At 43.9% G+C, this 21,124-nt stretch overlaps 1 protein-coding gene across 1 annotated transcript in view; it reads right to left on the bottom strand.

Moving 5' to 3' along the window:
• Positions 1–10,269, bottom strand: part of LOC120020510 (supervillin-like) — a 34,616-nt gene extending 24,347 nt beyond the window's left edge. The window contains exons 1-9 of the mRNA XM_038964212.1: positions 10,118–10,269; positions 9,737–9,774; positions 9,296–9,360; positions 8,933–9,066; positions 3,934–4,107; positions 3,398–3,551; positions 1,272–1,367; positions 787–860; positions 528–637 (exon numbers count right to left, since the gene is read on the bottom strand). Coding sequence (XP_038820140.1) covers positions 528–637; positions 787–860; positions 1,272–1,367; positions 3,398–3,551; positions 3,934–4,107; positions 8,933–9,066; positions 9,296–9,360; positions 9,737–9,774; positions 10,118–10,269 — 997 coding nt within the window. The remainder of the gene's footprint in view (positions 1–527; positions 638–786; positions 861–1,271; positions 1,368–3,397; positions 3,552–3,933; positions 4,108–8,932; positions 9,067–9,295; positions 9,361–9,736; positions 9,775–10,117) is intronic.
• Positions 10,270–21,124: the final 10,855 nt, after the last annotated feature.

Below are 21,124 nucleotides of genomic sequence, written 5' to 3'. Positions count from 1 at the left end.
TAAAACAAATCAAACCAACGGAGGCAGTGTGTAGCCAATGGAAAGAGGCATGCAATTAACATGCTGCATAATCCATGAGACAATAAGATATTTCCCTTGTCCTCTCGGTCTCTCGTTTGCATCCCAAATGGTGCCATATGCCCTATATAGTGCACTCTTCTGAATTGGAAAAAACGTCTTGACTGCATCAACCGTCCGTATAATGAATGCATATAAATATTCCTCTCATCCACATGCATGTTTGTTCAGCATTGGTCAAAGTAGCGCGCTACGTAGGGAATAGGGTGCCCTTTGGGAGGTATACAATGGTCTGTGTTTCCTACCTGAGAGGAGTTCCCTGCTCCTGCTGCTCCGTGTGCTCGCTCTGTCTGCTGTGTGCTGCAGCTCTGTGTGTCTCTCTGAGCTGTGTGTCTCTCCCAGGTAGCTCCCGTGCTCTTCCCTCTCCAGGGTGATGCTGCTGCTACTGCCGTATTTATCTCTGTCTCTCTCTCTGTCTCTGTGCTGCCTGGGCTCCACCAGCAACTCACCCCTCCCGTGCCTCGAAGAGGGAAGCTCGACGGACTCCCGCTGGCTACTGTTGGCGTGCCGCGGCTGGGACTGGGGCTCTGGGGCTGGGGGCTGATAGCGCTGCTGTCTGCTGTCGGGGGAGTGGCGCCTTCCCTTACTGCTGCTGCCTCCAGCACCACTACTACCACAGCTCTCCCTCTCCTCTCTGCTGGCCCCTCCTCCTCCCCACACATCCTCCTCCTCCTCTCTCTCTCTGTGGCCAGTGGAGGAGCGACTGGCTCCAGGAGCGACGCCACTGTCTCCTCCTCTCTCTCCGGCTCCTCTACTGTGAGCCTGCTGCTGTGGTTGCTGCTCTGAAAGGGGAGGGCCAGGGGAGTACAGATCTGGTTCAGGGAAACTGGAGGAGTCACCGCCCTTGGTCAGGCTGAAGTACCTGAGAGAGAAAGGGGGGGGGGGGGGGGGCAGAGAGAGAGAGAGAAACAGACAGACACACACACACACACACACAGACAGACACAGACAGACAGAGAGAGAATGAAAGAGACAGACAGACACAGACAGACAGACAATTCATGGTTTCAATACCAGTGAAGGCTGAATTATTTGACACCATGTCATAACATGAGAAAACACACACACCTCACCCCTCCCCTCTCCTGGGTGGTGGGGGTGGTGGTGGGGGTGGTGGTGGGGGGGGGGTTGTAGTGAACGGCCGTAGATTTCCCGAGGTGGACGTCGCTGCCGCTGGAAGTCGCCGCGGTTACCGTGGCGACCGAGACCTGGGAGGTGACGGCTGCCACGGAGCGGACCAGAGAGGCAGACAGCGGCTCCAGCTTGACCCCTCCCCCTCCGTTCTGCAGCTGCAGGAAGCGCGAGAAGGGATGGAGGGAGGGATGAATAAATGAATGGACGGATGAATGGCGGGGGACACGGAGGGATAAAGGGATGGGGAAAGGACAACATGCAGTCAGAACAGATACAGTAAGAGATGAAACCGACCAAGTAGAGCAGCTCTTCACATTTGGTCATACAAAAACACTATCGCCAAATCTAAACAAAACATGCCTTAGACAAGGCAGGGCAGTGGTGTAAAGTACTTACGTAAAAATACTTTAAAGTACTATTTAAGTCGTTTTTTGGGGGTATCTGGTTTGCTTAATATAAGAAATTTGAAATGATGTATACTTTTACTTTTGATACTTAAGTATATTTTAAACCAAATACTTTTAGACTTTTACTCAAGTCGAATTTTACTGAGTGATTTCGACTTTTACTTGAGTCATTTTCTATCAAGGTATCTTTACTTTTACTCAAGTATGACAACATATACCTGTCATACAAATAATATCACAATTCACAAGTCATTGCCTCTGACCATATCCCATTTACCCCATTCATAATAAGTGACCAATGGAAGGCACTGTAAGATGTCAGTGTCTTTAGCAGTGCATAATCGTAGCATTAAAATGTTACGCATTATAATTCATCCTGCTTTTTAGGAGTGATTCTCTTCTGTGATGTTCACCTGAAAGTGAGCACTTACCCTTTGCCCTTCTTAAAATGACCTTCACCTACAGTGAACCAAGCAGCATGCATGAACACAACCTCCCTACCATCTTTGATGATGGGTCGAAACGCGATGCCCTCTATCGACTTAATCAACATGAATTAAACCTACAACATTCCAGCCAAATCTGTATGCATTCACCTTTACTGTACACTCTATTTTCAAGGCAAGACAGCATTTGCCCAAGAACCAACCTTGCATGCATCTGACTCTAATACATTCCTATAAATATTATTACTAAAGTGTTCATGCATACTTATTCAGCCACTGGATAAGCATTTTAGAAGAGCAGAACTCTCTTGCTAACACGATACTCAAGCATCTTGCCGCAGAACATCGTTGCATTCGCTAAACACGATGGCGCTTCCATGCCAAAGTCTTCTGCAAGCAAGCACGACGTAGCAGCATAATGTCACGACATACTGTAGTCCTTCACGGCTATATGAACGACGCACTATGTGGTTACGTCATATCTTCAAAGTGAACGCCTGAATGAAAACCATGGACTCTGTGAGGGCCGAGCATTTCAACATCTTCATTAACCGAGCCGTAACGCCAAGCCATACTGTTAATGGGCGTCACGGCTCGCCAAACGAACGCATACAAGCTTTTAGAATGCTATGAGCAGGCCACTACCAGTCAGCAGCAATGTTCAGGCAGGTTGCTAGGCAGGCTCCTACTTGTTCTCTCTTAGTCAACGGAGGAGGAGGTGGAGGAGGAAGAGCGGTAACCATAGGATCTATCTCCTGTACGGACACAGCATGACTTCACTTAGAGGGTTGTTTTATACCAGTTCACATGAATGTTTCAGTTCAATATTAGGCTGCTTTTCTGGAATATTTTCTTGAGACTTGGAGCACTTACTAATTGCGTGATTGTCTAAGTTCTTTGGTGTTTACACAGAATGATCAACCTGTAGTTGTATCAGGGCTAAGAGAAACTAGTTTGTGCATTACGACATACTCTCAGGAACAGTTTCCAAAAACATGGAGAATCTCCATCGGTGGTGTTTTAGTCCAGGACGAGGCTTAATTTGGGTCAGGGAAACTGGTCCTCGGAGTAAGGCTTGACACTTAGAGGCTACAGTTTTGAAGAGCAAGAGAAAGGAAGACCATCATTTTGTGGTCCCGATTCTCCACCATTATCCCTAGGTGTGCATTTGCACACTATCTCACATGGATTTATCAATGGTGGAACCTCCCTCCAGCCACTGCTTAAATCATTCCTATGCTTAAAAATCCATGTGCACACTTCTGGACAAGGGCGGATAAGTGAAACATGTCCATTGTCTATCTGGGTTGAGAGAAGGGCAGGACTCTATACCTGATCCACCTCTCCCTGGGTAATAGGTTGGGTCTGGAAGCGGCTATTGGCTCGGCGCTGGCGGGTGTCGCCCCTGGAGGCCCCGGCCCCCTCTGCAGCAGGCTTTGAGGGCTGCTGGGACAGCTGGTTGAACAGGGCCATCTTCTCTGCAAGGCTGTGAGGGGAAAGGTAACATATTGTATGTCAGTGTGTGGTCTGTCACTAGGGTCTCTGTCCCCATCACTGCCATTGAATGTTAGCTAGCGCTAAGTAAAGTTAGCTGAAGTTTTTAGTGGATATTTGAAAGAAACATGGATTACAGTTTCTCCTGGCCCATAGACTTCTTTCAGGGTGAGGACCCATCTCAAATCAAGTTGTAAAATTTAAGACATGTTGCCATGAGTTCAAAAATAATTAAAACCAAGCTTCAATTGCAACTTATGAAGTGAATGCTGGCTTTTTGCTATTTTTTTCCAATGTGATCTATTTTTGCTTCCAAACACCCTTTAATGTGTTTACATAAGAGGATAAGAGTTGAGCACATTCTCTCTTTTTACCTGAGAGTTGAAAGGTCGGGCTCATCTGGACCCAGGTCCTCCATTATCTCCTCAGGGCCAGGCCCAGGCCCTGCTCCATCTCCTTTAGGCTGGGCCTCCCTCTCCCTTTCTTTCTCCCCGTCCTGCTCTCCACTGCTCCGCACCATAGAGCCGTGCTGCGATGCCTCCTGCAGGCTGGGAAGGAGGAAGCATACACACACACACACACACACACACACACACACACACACACACACACACACACACACACACACACACACACACACACACACACACACACACACACACACACACACACACACACACACACACACACACACACACAGGGGATGAGTGCAGATTGTGCTGCTATGGGTTAACAGCTGTAGGGCCATATGTAACACTGTATTATAATGCACCATACTGTACAATTGACGGACAGTATCTAGCAAGAGCATGCCAACATGCTAGATGATCAAGTAGGTCATCAAAACACATTCTGTGAAGTAGCAATACTACATTGTTAATAGTCAGACAAATCTGAACTTTGCACTGAGCTCAACCACATGAACACAATAATGCTTAAGTCCTGGTGACACTTGTGATCAAACGAACTCCTCATCTCCATAAAGCACGTACAGTATCCTGTGAACAGCATCAAGTCAAGTTATTGATATTCCTGATCAGAACATGATACCGAAACGCTGCATCCGATTCCCCACCCTTCTCTCAAAGAGTGCAGTTGTACACTCCCTGTCGTGGATTTAAAGGCATAGGAGAGCAGAGCACGCGGGATGGCGGATAAGGGTAGTAAGCATTGGCAAGTGCATACTTTTGGAGAAGGGTGGAGAATCAAGATGCAGCCATTGGGCAGCAACAGGAGTTATAAGTAGATGTGTGAGGCCCGCACTGAGATAATCATGGTGCTCACGCAGTCGGCCATCTGCACTAGAGGATATGGACGGTTGGGTTCTCTCAGCGTGTTAAGTTTAACCTCAGTCGGTAAACAAACCGGGTGCGACACGCTCGCACCACACGTGAACCTGACACGCTGAGCTTTAACTGGCTTCACCTTTGACCTTTTCTCCCTCAGTCATAGCTTTAGAAGACGTGTGACACATTTCAACATAGGAACTTAAAGGGATAGTTCTCACCCGCATTACAAAATAACATGGCTAGGTAAACGAAAGCAAAAAATATAACCAAAACCAAAGACAGCATGGATTGCTGTCTTATCTTGTCCACGGACTGTTTACAAGGAATCCCAATATGTCATTTTGTAATTTAGGTGAACTATCCCTTAAAGAGTACAAACAACACTGAAAGCAGTAGGGGAGAGTGGGGTACGTTGAGTCACCCTTTCTTTCTAGGAAACCGTACACAAAACGAGTCATGTGACCAAATATTTAGGAAGAGGTCATCATTTCATTGTTTCCACTAGATAGCCCAAACACAAAGTCAAAATTGGGTATTGTAAGAAGTCAAGAAAACAATCATGTGCTTTTTGGTCGTGATTTAAAGTTAGCGTTAAGCATAAGGTTAGCAGTGTGGTTAAGGTTATGGTTAAGGTGTGGGTTAGGTTTAACATTTGATTTTTAGGAGGACAAATTGTAGAAACAGGCAGGGTTTATGACTTTGTGACCATGTTAATTTGTGACAACCTCATTTCATGGAGTCTGTGAAGGAAGAAACCACATGGAACAAGTATTTATTAAGATTTAAAAAAATGTAATTTGAATTAATTGTGTTATAGGTTTCATGATGCTTGTATTGAAACCAAAGTAGATAGTTGTACGATTTGGGGTCTCTATAAACTACAATATGAGGTCCTAAACCTAACATGAAAGTGCATCCTTGTAAGTGTGTGGGCTAATATAGTCAAAATGTTTGCCTTAGGGTAAATTGAGCCAATGGCCATGGGGTAAACTGAGCCAATGGCCACCATACAAATTATGATTACATTTTGTCCATTTTATGCATAATGGGGGGAATTCAGATCTGAGTTACGTGTGCGTAAATTAAACTTAATTCTCTTTTTATGCACCCTTCTCTCTACAGGTACTCTGACCTTGAATTTAAGTATGGGCAAATGCATCTGTCAGCCAGGTATTCGTTTGGGGTGGAGATCACAGAAATGGAGGTGTGTCTACAGATATGCTATATTTTGATCTTGACTTAATTCCCTCATAATTCCACCATGCGCAGGGAAACCTTGAATAAAGTTGAGCAACATGCCAGATCCAAGTGGAAAAACATCAACTTTCTTTTTTCCGATAGAATAATCTCCATGCATTGTAATTTATAAATTGATAAGAGCTAATCCGTTTAGATAAGTGGATTGTAAATATAAATGACAATTGTTTTCGATCTAGTTTACCTTTTGATCGCTGGATGTTATTGTGAAAGCAGTCATATTTCAGCAAACGGAAAAGCATGTCAACTTGACAGGTATTTTGGCCTCTTTTCAAGTCCGCCCGGACTTTTCAGTTATTTTTAACCATTTCTCCCGTATGAATATTAGCCACTAATGACTGTTCGTTTCCTTCATTTTGAAGCCTACATTTTTGCATCATACCATTACATCGTTCGTTTACCTTTCTTTCCACTGTCACATCTGTGTGGTTGTTCCTGATGGGTCACTACAAATAGTGGATCAGATTAGGATAAAGTATTACAAGTTGTGCAATAATTTGGGACATGTAGCTTATTTGAATCATTATGGAACGCAGACCATACCTAGCAGTTTAAACCTGGAGCCTGGCGCACGTTCCACGACAATTGGAACTTTTGTCATCACAGTTCTGTGATTAGTGAAGATTAGGGTGGACGTATAGGACTATTGATCAAGCCCTACTGTACACTTCTCACCTTCCAATATGTCATGGATTGAAGCATTTTAATATGGCAACTTTCAGGATAAATGAAACCAATGTATTTTTTATTGACTAATAAAAAAAAATGTGCAAAGGCTGTCCAACTCTGTTTATGTATGATTCATAAATACTTCCAATACCCTAAATAATCTACAAAATCGGAATATTTTTTTAATCTACCAATTGGTGCTGGAAAGGAAACGAATATGCAGGTATTTAGATGGCTTTCTTTCATTGATCCCTATTCTGAACACGCCCCCCGATAAACGGTATATTCTACAGAGTCTGTCGAGAATTGTTTTTTAATTAAAGGTACACCATATTTAAAGGGAAGGCTTTACATAAATGTACTGGAAACCCCATTGAATAAAAACTCCACAAGAAAATCTGTTGGCTAGCAAGTGGGAGGGTTCTCAGCAGTTTCATTTAATTTATTTAGTGTGCGCAAGGGAGCCACTCCTGCAAAACCCATTGCGCACTTGCATACGGTAAGTCTGAATACCAACTATTAAAAAGTGATTAAATCAAAACGTGTTAAAAAAAAGAATAGATTTCCTAAGTCTGAATCGGGACCAGTATGCATAGTAATTTGCTGTGTGTCATGCATATGAACTCAGGATAGCCGTTTGTATTGTTACAGAGCAGACATCATCATGCCCCGTGTATACAAATGTAAAACAGGCAGGGGTCTAGTTCCCCTTGAGGTTCTTGAGAAAGCAGCCAAGGAAGTTTTGGAAGGAAAAAATAGACTGAATGACACTGAAGAGTTACAACGACAAAAAAGAAAACAAACATGTACCTGTACGAATGAGAGGCTTTGATAGAGTATCAGAGGCATACAAGGTCTTATCTGACGACACGGATTCTGAGCTTGCTAATCAAGAATTTTGCGGACCAGTTGCATGGACCTCAAATGCAGAGAACTTGCCTACAAATTGTCACTTCGAAACAGTAATAAGTAATATTGAACAGAGAAATCTATATCTGAATATAGCATACATATTATTTAAGATATACAATATACCAAACCCCCATTCCATGAAAACTTTGACCTAACCAGCACCAGCACCATCACCCACTTACCCCAAGGTGGCTCAACATACCCTGTCCCTATGCTCAACTTACCCCATACCAGGGTTAAGTTGTGCCAAGAGATAACTTCTTTTAAAATAAAAATGGTTATGTTTACATGAATTCTGATTATTTTCAGGGATACACAAAATCCGGAAATATATGTAGAGTTCTTTGTGAGAAAGAACACTATATTTCCCTGGATGTAGTGATGCTGAACGTAAGAAAGGGCTCAACTTACCCCACTCTCCCCTAATGCTTGCGGAGTTGAAATGTACTAAAGAATCTATTGTGTTAAAACAAGTTTATTCCCCCTGTAAGGTTCAACGTCACCCCAAATTCCCATGTTTTCCAAAAATCCCAGTTGGAAGATTCCTTGAATCACAGGGAATAAGAAGGACATCCGGAATCATCCAACTAGGATTTCAGAAATGTACTGCAATTTTTTTGAAACACTATGAATTAATCAATCGTAACTTAATATCCATGCATTGCCACTCAAGAAAATGTCAAGCTAAACGGAAGGTGAAAAACATCAGTCTTGCATGGAGTAAGAGAAGAGAGGAGGCATGCAAGGTTTAATTGTATATCAATTAGGTAAGCCCATGTCTTGAGCTCACACACACACACACACACACACACCTGTAACTGGTCACGGTGGTGCTGACTACAGTGGGGCTGGGGATACGTGCTACTGTGGTGTGGACCGTCACCGATTGTGAGGACAGAGCAGAGACACTTTATATGTGCAGAAAAGTGTCCCACATAGACAGGGACAGTCACATAGGGAAAGGAGTCACAGAGAGATAGGGAGAGAGAGTGAGAAAGAGAGAGAGAGATAACGAGAGGGAGAGAAAGAGAGATAAAGCGAGAGAAGTCACAAAGCGGCAGACGAGAGAATCGGAGAGAAAGAAGAAGTCGACAGGGGAAAAGAGTCAAACAAGAGCATCACAAGAAGAAAGATTGGAAAGAATATCTTTATATTGACCAAGTGTCGTCATTTTTTTTACCCTTCCATTGTAAACAAAATGACGGCAAGGCAGCACTTAGCAACGATCGGAGAGTGACAGACGTACGTGTGAGCGATGTCCACTTCCTCATTGGTGATAGGCTGTGTGCGCGCACGGTCTTGGACTCGTCTCAGGCGCCTCTCCACGGCAGGGTTACGGGACCGCGGTTTGGGGACGCTATCTGTGGTTTTCTCCAGCTCCTGTGGAGTGGAACGAAGAGAAACATGCTTATAGTAAATCTCTGCTCATCAACAACATGCATCAAACCATGGGAATATACTATTTGCGACGGTTTCCCTTAGTCCTGGACTGAAAGCATGCTCAATGGAGAATATCAATTGAAATCTTTTTAGTTCAGGACTAGGCTTAATCTGTGTCTGGGAAACCGGCCCTCAATGTAAACAACTACACACAAGGCAGATACTGTACCCTAAATAGTGACCTCTTAGCAGCCACACTCATCTTAGCTCTCTCATCAAGCTTCTCTTCGTCAGCTGCAAAAGGTAAGGGCGAACAATTGTCAGTCCACAACACATCCACAATACTAAGGTAAACCCACTGAGGAGTGCAATTAATGGGTTGAATTTAATTCATTTCAGAAATTACGAATTGACCCCAACCCTGGTGTGAATGTATTTCCTTGACCTCAAACACGTTACCTAAAATCACCCTGCCTGACACAGTAAATTAATCTGGAGGAGGTGTATTTTTTGTTCAACACCTTTCTAATCTTTGTTAACCTCAACAAGTCCCTCAGACACATCCATACATTGTGTTGTCAGATGGTGAGCAATCTGGCTAATGAATAGTTATTCAATTGAGAGTGGTGTTGGTAACTAAACAAAGCAAATAATCTCCACTGTTACTTGCCTTCTGGGTTCTGTAGCTCGGTTGGACTCAGACGAGACCTGAGGGAGAAAACAAACGACAAAACAAACAAGACATTGATCCAAATAGACTCAGGAATGGTCTTTTGCTATACGGCACAAGAGACACATTTATTGAGAGCATAAAATCCCCATGGTCTGCACCAAGTATCCCACAAACCCCAGGAGAAAAAAGAAAAGCCACTGTCCACAGTACACCCACTGGTGATCTTAGCAAATGTATTCTGTGTACCTTTTCTGAGAGACCTGTCCCTCGGGGCCTTCAATACCTATGACTCTGCAGAGGTTATGGACTGTCCTAAACCTCTCACCTATCAGACTCCAGCCGCTCTGCAGAGGTTATGGACTGTCCTAAACCTCTCACCTATCAGACTCTAGCCGCTCTGCAGTGGTTATGGGTTGCGTCCTAAATCTCTCAGAGGACTTGCGGATGTCTCCAGGGGTGATGTAGCGCCGCGGCCTCCGCGCTGTGCCACGCTCCCGATCAGCGCTCCCAGCAGCCGGATCTACTTCCATGGCAGTAAGCTCTACTTTAGTTGGCTCCCTTTGTAGGGTCACGTGTTGGGATGGAGAGAGTGACGAAGGCAACAGAAAAGGAGGATAATAGTGAGAGAACGAACGGCAAGGTCAGTTTTCTTCCACAGCAATCCAGACATCCAGGTTAGAGGTGGTGAAGTCACGCACAAGACGATCACACCGCAAAAATTAACTGTCCCCAAAATGAGGGATTTTGTCACCAGCCCAATTGTGTCTGAACCCACACACAGCACAACATGCAACAACAAACCCCTCAACTTTGCCCAACAGGCTGACAATAACAGAATATGTCCAAGCAGCTGGCTAAACAAATAATACAAACCCATACTGGCTTAGAAGATCTCTTGATATCACGTTTGATTATGCAATATACTGCACTCAAAAAACACACAAGCGCAAACATCTCAAGCCTCATATTAGGATGAGAGTCTATATTAGTGTTAGGCAAAGCAAACTGATTAAAGAGTCAGTAAACATGCTGTTCCACCTACAGCTCCGGCTTCCTGTTGGCGTTCTCCAGATATGAGTGTCGGAGCTGGGCCACAGAGACCCTTGTATCCAAGGTCCCCACCTCCCCATTGGGCAGTACCCCCACTGCCACCCCTCCCTCCCTGGCCAGGTGGGCTGCCATGGTAGCCTCTCTGCTGGCGGCTGCCCTCTCCATGCTCCTATAGGCAGCCGAGCGCTGACTTACGCCGATGTCGGACATGGAGCGTGTGCGGACCTTGAGCTTGGGGGGCCCAGCCTGCCCGGCTGGCTCCATGCTCCTGTGTCTGGCCTGAGGGAGGTAGGCACCCCTCTGGAGGTAGACGGCCGAGTCACCCTGCTGCTGGTCCTGCAGGCCGTGTTGACCCTGGAGGTCCTGCTGACTCTGGGGCTGCGGATGCCGCTGGAGTTGCTGGTGCTGGTGGAGAGGCTCAGGAGCCTGTTGCTGCTGGCTGGGCTGGGAGTGGGAGGTCTCCATGCAACTGGCTGGACCTGTCTCCTTTGTGTCCTGGGTGTGGCTGGACCAGTGCTGCTGCTGCTCCCTGGGCCTAGTCTCCCACTCCTCCGAGTCCGCCCGACTCGTTCTCCTCCCCCCGGAGCTATAGCTCTCATACTCCATGGCGGTTGAGGTGGTGGAGTCGTCCTGGCGGCTGACTGGCCCCAGGTGGGGCTCCCCTCTCTGGGGGTTGTCCACACTCTTCTCCCTGCGGCGGATCTCTGAGGGCAGCACGGCCTTCCGGCTCTTCAGCAGCCCCTCGGTGTGGACCTCCTCTCTCAGTGCCTGCCTGCCCTCCCTGTGGGTCTCCTTCTGGGTCGTGTAGATGTGGTCAGTGCTCACCCTCCTCCTTGGAGTATCCACCTCCACCACAGGGGCTCCAGGGAGCTTGGTGGCCACAGGGGCTGGCATGGCTAGGTAAGGCTGAGGGTCCATGTGGGTCCCCTGGTGGGTCCCCTGATGGGTATGCTGGTGGCCCATGGCAGGGCCTGATGTGTGGGTGCGTGGTGCTGGGGCGTGGGGGTATGGGACGTGGGCGAAGGCAGGTTGGGAGGGCTGAGAGGAGGGGCCAGTCCTTTTGTAGGTGGCAGGGTCAGAGCTGTGGCCACGTTGGGGCATGTAGTGAGCTGTGGTGGTGTGAGCACGATCACGGTGTCTCTTCACTGGGGGCTCTGGAGCTGGACCCCGCTCTGCAGGGGCCCTTTGGACTCCGCTCTCATCTTTCGATACTCTCTCTCTTACTCTGATTCTTAAAGGGGGAAGAACTGATTAACGAACCATAGAACTCATTTTCAAATTGAAGACAATCAATGAGACACCCAAATAAACGACCACAGTGCCCTTGTCAAATTGATGTAGTAATTTGAAATATGTGTCACTAAAACTGTGTCCAAAATATAGTGCCCTGGTCAAAAGTAGTGCACTATTTCGGGAATAGGGTGCCTTTTGGGATGCAGAATGAAATGCACACCAAGTCGACTATAAATGTCAAGTCAAGTGATTATTAATTAAAGAATGCCATTAATCTAGGGACAACAAACAGGGATATATAAAGACTGCAGCACATGCAATCACATTTATCTATATAAAAAATACAGACTGACAGAATGGTTAAGTTTAAGTAGCGACATCATTCTTGGGTGGTAGGTAGCCTAGCGGCGAAGGTCGCTGGTTCAAATCCCTGAGCTGAATACGTGAAAAATCTGTTGATGTAGCAAGGCACTTAACCCTAATTGCTCCTGTAAGTCACTCTGGACAAAAGTGTCTGCTAAATAACTCATATATAAACGTATGTTCCCATGTTGTGGTTCAAGACTAATCCTTGCTATATCATCTCTAGCTGACTCAAATTTCTCTATGCCAAAATGTGAGCGAGCCTAAACTATTTTTATCTATGACCCCTTGCTCTTAGCAGTCAAAGGTCAAGTTAGGTTGCGTCCCAAATGGCAGGGCTCTGGTCAAAAGTAATGCACCAAATAGGCAATAGGGTGCCATTTATGACGCAGCCCATGCTAATCTCCTTGTACACCACTAAGCCACCCCTAATTGACGGGCTGACGCTTCATTTGACATGGCATGGAAGGAGTTTAAAAAGTATACACACGCTCCATAGAGACAACAGCACATCTCCATTGTGATCTAACACTTCACTTATTGTTGCTAGGCAGACAAGGTCACACGTAGCCTGAGTGCCAATCTGTTTGTGCTACCATACCAAGTCCTTGTCACTCATGTTGAGCTTGACAATGACAGCAATCGAGTTGGCAAAAGCACAAACAGATCTGGGATCAGGCTAGGCCACACAGGCTGCACTGCAGATCCTATGCTGGTTGGAGTGATTGCCACTTATATACCTGTTGGAAAGCTTAACATAGCTAGAACATCTTTGTAAATGAACTGCTGTGTCTGTCAAACAGAGAGGCTATGAAATGAACCAGATAGCATTGTCTGCTAATAAATACAAGGGAACAGCCAAGCTTTACAATCCACCCCAGCTGTGTGTCCAAAATGCCACCCTATTCTCTATATAGTCCACTACTTTTGACCAGGGCTCATATAGGGCTCCGGTCAAAATGTGTGCATTACAGTATCTAGGGAATAGGACACCATTTGGAACACAACCTAGACAGGTTTCTACTGGCTTGGTGCAGGGCCTCAGTGGGCTGTGCTCGGTAGACCCACACTCACCTGTCCATACTCCTCAAAGTAAGGCTGGCCTGGCCATGGGCCCAGCACCTCTCACACTACAGCCCTGCCTTCAGCTGGCCAGTCATGCAGAGTATCTGGGCCAAACTCCGCTCCAAAAATATACCCCACTAGCCTAGCTAACACTTTCCTCCCTGATCCACCTCTACGCAGACGACACCATTCTGTATACTTCTGGCCCTTCCTTGGACACTGTGCTAATTAACCTCCAAACGAGCTTCAATGCCATACAACACTCCTTCCGTGGCCTCCGACTGCTCTTAAACGCTAGTAAAACCAAATGCATTCTTTTCAACCGTTCGCTGCCCGCACCCGCCCGCCCAACTAGCATCGCCACCCTGGACGGTTCCGACCTAGAATATGTGGACAACTATAAATACCTAGGTGTCTGGCTAGATTGTAAACTCTCCTTCCAGACTCATATTAAACATCTCCAATCCAAAATTAAATCTAGAATCGGCTTCCTATTTCGCAAACAAAGCCTCCTTCACTCACGCCGCCAAACTTACCCTAGTAAAACTGACTATCCTACCGATCCTCGACTTCGGCGATGTCATCTACAAAATAGCTTCCAACACTCTACTCAGCAAACTGGATGCAGTCTATCACAGTGCCATCCGTTTTGTTACCAAATCACCTTATACCACCCACCACTGTGACCTGTATACTCTAGTCGGCTGGCCCTCGCTACATACTCGTCGCCAGACCCACTGGCTCCAGGTCATCTATAAGTTTATGCTAGGTAAAGCTCCGCCTTATCTCAGTTCACTGGTCACGATAACAACACCCACCCGTAGCACACGTTCCAGCAGGTATACCGCCTTTCCTTCCAGTTCTCTGCTGCCAGTGACTGGAACGAATTGCAAAAATCGCTGAAGTTGGAGAATTTTATTTCCCTCACCAACTTTAAACATCAACTATCTGAGCAGCTAACCGATCGCTGCAGCTGTACATAGTCCATCTGTAAATAGCCCACCCAATCTACCTACCTCATCCCCATACTGTTTTTATTTTATTTACTTTTCTGCTCTTTTGCACACCAGTATCTCTACTTGCACATCATCATCTGCTCATTTATCACTCCAGTGTTAATCTGCTAAATTGTAATTGTTCGCTCCTATGGCCTATTTATTGCCTACTTCCTCATGCCTTTTGCACACACTGTATATAGACTTTCTTTTTTTCTACTGTGTCATTGACTTGTTTACGGTGTTATTGGCTTGTTTATTGTTTACTCCATGTGTAACTCTGTGTTGTTGTCTGTGTCACACTGCTTTGCTTTATCTTGGCCAGGTCGCCGTTGCAAATGAGAACCTGTTCTCAACTAGCCTACCTGGTTAAATAAATGTGAAATAGAACATTTTAAAAATAAACCAGATCTTAAGACCGGCCAAGCCTACACAACACTCTAGTCACTCTAGTGACATCCACTGTGTAGCCTGCATGTCTAGACAGAAAGTTAAAAAGGCACTAATTGTAATCCTAAATAAAACGTGATTTACCACAGAAAACGGGTTAGGAGAAATGCGCAATCTGATTAGCTGAAATGCCGTGAGCAGCAATTCCCAATTCCCCAATATCCAGCTGACTCTTGTCAACATGAATAATACGGGTTTGTTTTCAGGTTTACACAGTCAGGTAATTTCACGGTAATTCTGACTGTGTCTCAGTGAGTGGGCGACATATATGAGTGTAGACATACTCACTCAGCTGGCATTTTCTGACTCAGTGGACACGGCCACAAAGGCTGAGTTAGACCGAGCATCTGAGTAATGTTCACAGCCCAACACCTACAGTACTCAGTACTCACTCACATACAGCCCAACTCCCCTGCCTATCAAACTCAGGGCACACATAGTATATGTCCCAAAAAGCACCCTATTCCCAATATAGTGTATTACTTTTGACCAGAGCCCTTTGGTCCTGGTCAAAAGTAGTACACTACATAGGGAATAGGGTGCCATTTTGGACACCGTTGGAATCTGCTTGAACTGTGTCACACTGTCATTATGATTTGAATATATGTACATAGATACATACGTACAACGTAGTACATACAGAGAATTCCCCTGAGGGTTCAGGGTAACAGAACCGAAAATGTAAGTATTTGAGGGACATAACCCGAACCGAAAACAAAAGTAATCTATACTATTCTGGAACAGAACCGTTATTTTAAAAGCATGGGAACTGGTGAATAACGTTATTTTACATTCCAGGCATTTATTTGGGGGGTGCTACAAAAATCGCAACAAAGCATTTATGCAAAGCTCTCACTCTGTCGCTCAGAAACTTATTCCAGCATCTGCCTGCCAGCTGTAAATATTTGCCAGTGGGTGTGTGTGTGTGGGCTACAGAGTATGTGAGCGGAGCAGAGCTGGAGTGGAGCGAGGAGCAGAGCGTGCCCAATTTGACTGGCGCTTGGAGCAAGATTCCCAAAGGCTGGAGCGTTGGCCTTCTCGCCCACCCAATTTCGTTCCAGTAGTGCTGACTTCATGAGCTCAGGGCATGCCCGGCCCAGCATGCATTTGTAGTCCACTTGGGAGCTGCTATAGCCGCTTGCTTTAGCTACTGTCATGGAGTTCGCTAAATATTTTCATAAAGAATCTGATATTAAACACACAGGTGCTAAATCGAGGTGACTTACAAAGATGAGGACCAAGAGCAAGAGAGGGAGTGCTGTGATGTAATTTCACAACTAAAGAATCATTGTGGAATCTGAAAAGACACTTATTCCGAAAGCATGATGGTGTAACCTACTTAGAAAGCAACGAGGTGGGTGGCTAATTAAGTGTGTCATTGTAGCAAAGTATTTATAAACAAAAAAACTGATCTCTTAAACGTATTATTCATTTTTGTTCTATAATCTTTATACAATAGGCCATAATTGACTTTGGCCCTATAGGTCTGGCATGTTCCCCACGTTCAAGGAGCTTTCTGTTTTGATTGGGTTATTTTGCTTAAAAACCATTAGACCTACCTATAGAAAAATGAAACAACTCTGCATCTCTGCCCAGCCTGGCAAGAGTGGGCAAAAGGATGTTTAGCATCCCAAATGGCTTTGCAAGTGTGGAGAGGATATTCTCTGCTGCTGGCCGGCGTTGTGCCGAAAGGTTCCCCCCTGCCAGAATCCCCCCCCTCCTTAGCGTGAACGCGCACGCACTCAATTCTTCATTGCTGCGACTTGCTTGCTAGTTGAGATTTCTGATCACATTAGGCTGCATTTCATTCGATTTTTTATGTCGTTTTGATCACGGGGGAGGCACTGGCAATGTCTGAAGTTTTCAGTTTGGCTATTTGTTTCAAGTGTATTAGTCTATAAATACATCTCTTTGCCAAAATTCATCATCTCTCCCGTGTCTTATTCGACTAGTAGTTGTTCTGAAATGTTTATTGCTTGCCTACATTTTACTCCCTCCTCTATGTTTAATATAACACACATACATTAATTATTAATTTCGGTTGCCTATCCTTATATGACGTTTGTTCCATAGAAAGTATTTGACTCTGATGTGTGCCACAGAAAGTATTTGATTCTAGCCACAAAATTAAGGAAATTAGAAGGTGGGGAGTATTTCGGCAAGGCTATTTTCTTGCTTCCCTCCCTTCTGTCTTGGGACTGCAAGGCCTGGCACACTTCTGAATAATTTTTGGTGACCTATCATGTCCTCTGATGTGTGCCACAGGACGTATTAGACTCTTGTCACAAAAGGATTTTATTTTATTTTATTTGGATCTCTTTTAGTCCCCATTTGGACTAATCTTCCAAGAGTCCTTAAACATTAAAATACAATTTATAATACGAACACATTTTCACATATAACACACTATTACAAACGTACATAATATACTAACATAATGACCCAATAAATACTCAATCTAAAAAATATTGATTCTTCATCTACTATAGTCCCACAACATTTCTATGTATTATATTTAAATCGTTTTAAAATGTTTAAATGTATATATTGAAAGGTTTCTGGTTTGCTCAGTTAATTTATTCCATTTCTTTATTGCTCTAAATCAAAATGTTATTTTGCCTATTTCTCTTTTCTGTCTGGATAACACATAGATGGTGGACAATCTATTCCTAGTATTTACTGAATGTCTGTCTCTTACAAACTGAAAACCGTTGTGAATAGAACTTGGCCGTTTTAAATGATGTATATTATGAAATAAAATAAGCATTTTTTTTCAATTATCTTGTCGATTGATGACCAACCAAGAACACTGCGCATGACTGCAACAGAAGAACCATACCTCCACCTTAAAACAATCCTTGCTGCTTTGTTCTGTGCATTCTGCAGCCTCCTAACTTCACTTGATGATGCATTTCCCCAGACCACAGAACAGTAGTTCACCTGACTCTCAATTAATGCTTGTGTTATTTGCTGAATAATTTTTCCTGGTAAATATTTAGCTATCCTTCTGATTATGCATGCTGTTTTTTTTTTTTTTTTTTTACATAGATTAGTTATTTGAGACGACCATGATAAGCAGTTGTCTAGCTGCACTCCCAATAGTTTGGTTTCTGCCACTTCTTCAATTTGTACTCCTCCCATACTTAATTGTATCCCATGCTGTTTTGGCCTTTTCCTATTGGAACAGACCAACATAACTTTGGTTTTCTTGGTGTTTAAAACAAGTTGGTTTTGGCAAACACACTCCCTGATATTCTGCAAATGTCCTTGTAAAGCCTGCTGTACCTGTTGAACCGATTGTCTTGCTGCATAAATTGTAGTATCATCTGCAAATATAGTAGCTTGAGTTTCAACTAAGGCATAGGGAAGGTCGTTGGTATATATTAAATAAAGAAGTGGCCCAAGGCAGCTGCCCTGCGGTATTCCACAGTTTAACACGAGGGGAAGAAAATGAACCCTTGATATAGGTGGACTGTTTCCTGTCAGTTAGATATGACTGTACCCAATTCAATGCTACCTCCTTAAAACCATAATGCATTAATTTGGTCAAAATTATTTCATGATCCACTAAATCAAATTCTGCACTGAAATCTAAAAATAGTACACCCACAAACTTGCCATTATCCATAGCATTGAGCCACTGGTCAGTCATGTCAACCAATGCAGTGGTAGTGGAATGGTTTTTGCGATAAGCATGCTGATTGGCTGTAATCAGATCATTCTTTTCCATGTACTCCCATATTTGTCTACTCACAATACCTTCCAATATCTTACTGAGTGTAGGGAGTAGACTAATTGGTCGACTACTGGCAGGAGTAATGGGTTCTTTGCAGTCTTTCGGAATAGGACACAGTTTTGCATGCTTCCATACATTTGCAAACATCCCCTTTTCCAGTGACCAATTAAATATGTATCTCAGTGGAACTGCAATCTGGGGAGCAGCACAGTGAAGCAAAAAATTGTCCATAAGACCATAACCTGTAGATTTACCATCAGGTAATGACTTCAATAGGTTTAACACCTCCTCCACTGACACTGTTTGCAGACTAAAAGAGCAGATCTTGTTACTCATAATACGATCATCAATCCATTGGACAATAGCTTGTTTGGAAGAATGTATGTTTACATTGTTGCTGAGTAATTTAATTTTCTTTGTAAAAAAATCTGCAAAATGATTGGCAATATCAACTGGTTTTGTTATTATTCTCCCGTCAACCTCCACACTAGATGGGCATGATGAGATAGATGTACCAAGTAAGCCCTTAACTGTGTTCCATACCTTTTTAGAATAATTTTTACAATCAATAAAATCATTGTTGTAAAATAACTTTTTTTTATTTCGATTCAATTTAACTGCATAATTACGTAATGTTCTATAATTCTGTTCATCAATTTCTAATTTTGACTTAGCTGCTAAGACTTTTGCCATATTTCTTTTAGAAAAGGCCTCACCCAGTTCATCATTAATCCATGGAGATGGACGAGCACCAACTGTACTCTTTCTTACTGGGGCATGATGGTCCATTACCTCAGTGAGCAAATCAATAAAACATTCTGTAGCGTGATTTAAATCATCCTCTAGATAAATCAGCTCTCAGGGTACAGCAGCCAAATCATTTAGAAATAACTCATGATTAAATGTTTTAAAATGTCTCTTGACCACAATCCTAGGGGGTTTCTTTGGAACCTTGGTGTTCATGGTTATGGTCACAATATTATGGTCTGTCCAGCCCACTGGCATTGATCTGGCTTTAAGCATTGCAATGGTATATTACAGAAGATCAGATCAATGCATGTGTCTGAACGATGACCCAACTTAATTGATGATCTAGTAGTATCATTAACCATTTGTTTCAAACCACAGTTCTTGGCATATCTCATCAATTTTGTTCTATTCGAATTATTGTGATCCTTCCAATTTATATTAAAATCACCCAAGATAAATACATCTCTGTTGCTATCTGTGGCCTGGTCAAACCCAGTACATAAGTCATCCAGATAGGACACCTTAGAGCTAGGAGGTCTATACACACATCCTACCAATATGGGTGCCTGGTGAGGCAGATGTACTTGAGCCCATAGTGCCTCTATTTGACATACATTAAGGTCATCCCTCCTCTTAAAAGGTATATGATTCTGAATATACAGTGCTACACCCCCACCATTCCTATTCCTGTCCCTTCTCAGTAGACTATATCCTTGCATGTTAATTTGCCCATCATTTACAGATGCATCTACATGCGTTTTGGTCAAGGCTAAAATATGAATATTATTTATGTTGACCAAGTTAAAAAACCTCATGTATTTTGTTAGGAAGGCTACATACATTAACCAGAGCTATATGCAGCCCTTTCCTTGTCAAGTGGAGATCAATAGAGCATGTATTCGTTATAGTTGAAGTTGTCATGATACACCACAACACACAAACTCAGATTTGAACATTAAATTAAAATAGCCAGGGAGTTACTCTAGAGTCCGGATACAATTGCCCGTTGATATAAAGTTTATCCATCACCATGGAGACTCGTTGATTCAGGCAACGCTTTTCCTTCATGAAGGGATATGGTTTTTTTTCTCCTTTCATTGATCTCGGTGGGGAAGTGATCATTCATTCCAATATCAGTGTTTCTGAGTTCTCTGCCCATGTTCTTCGTCATTTCCTTTTGCTTAAATTTGTCAAAACATGCAATAATAGCCCGTGGCCTATTTCCAGAGGCCTTACCTATTCTATGGACTCTGGAGAAAGTGGCATTATGCACAACATCAGTGGGCAGTTTTAGTTGAGTTGACATAAACTCTCGGACTGTGTCCTCACAGCCAGTTGTCATTCTCCGGTATCCCTGAAAATATTAGATTGTTCCGCATTGATCGACACTGTACATCAAGCAAGGTTTTGTTAAAAATGTTAAAGTTGTTTGTTCTCCCTTTGCACCACCTCCACCTTGCCATGAATAGAGTCTAGAGTACCTTTCAGCGCCGTGTTCTCTTTCCTTAGATCATCAATCTGACGTTGGCTGAATTCTAGACTAGCACATAATGCATTGATGTCATCTCGTAATATATCCAAGATATCAAGTTTGGCAAGCCTTTCATTGATGGATTTTAACAAGTCCACATCCATATCAGTAAACCTCTCCCCACTCGCCACACGCGCCCTCTTACTAGGGGATGGTTTGGTTCCATCGTTGATACCTATTGGCCAACCTGGTTTTGGTTTGTTTTGTTGATT

Source organism: Salvelinus namaycush, chromosome 25 (genome assembly GCF_016432855.1).
Source record: "Salvelinus namaycush isolate Seneca chromosome 25, SaNama_1.0, whole genome shotgun sequence".
In the NCBI taxonomy this organism is placed as follows: Eukaryota; Metazoa; Chordata; class Actinopteri; order Salmoniformes; family Salmonidae; genus Salvelinus; species Salvelinus namaycush.
The sequence above is the reverse complement of the archived record's forward strand: the minus strand, read 5'-3'. Positions and strand labels throughout refer to the sequence as shown.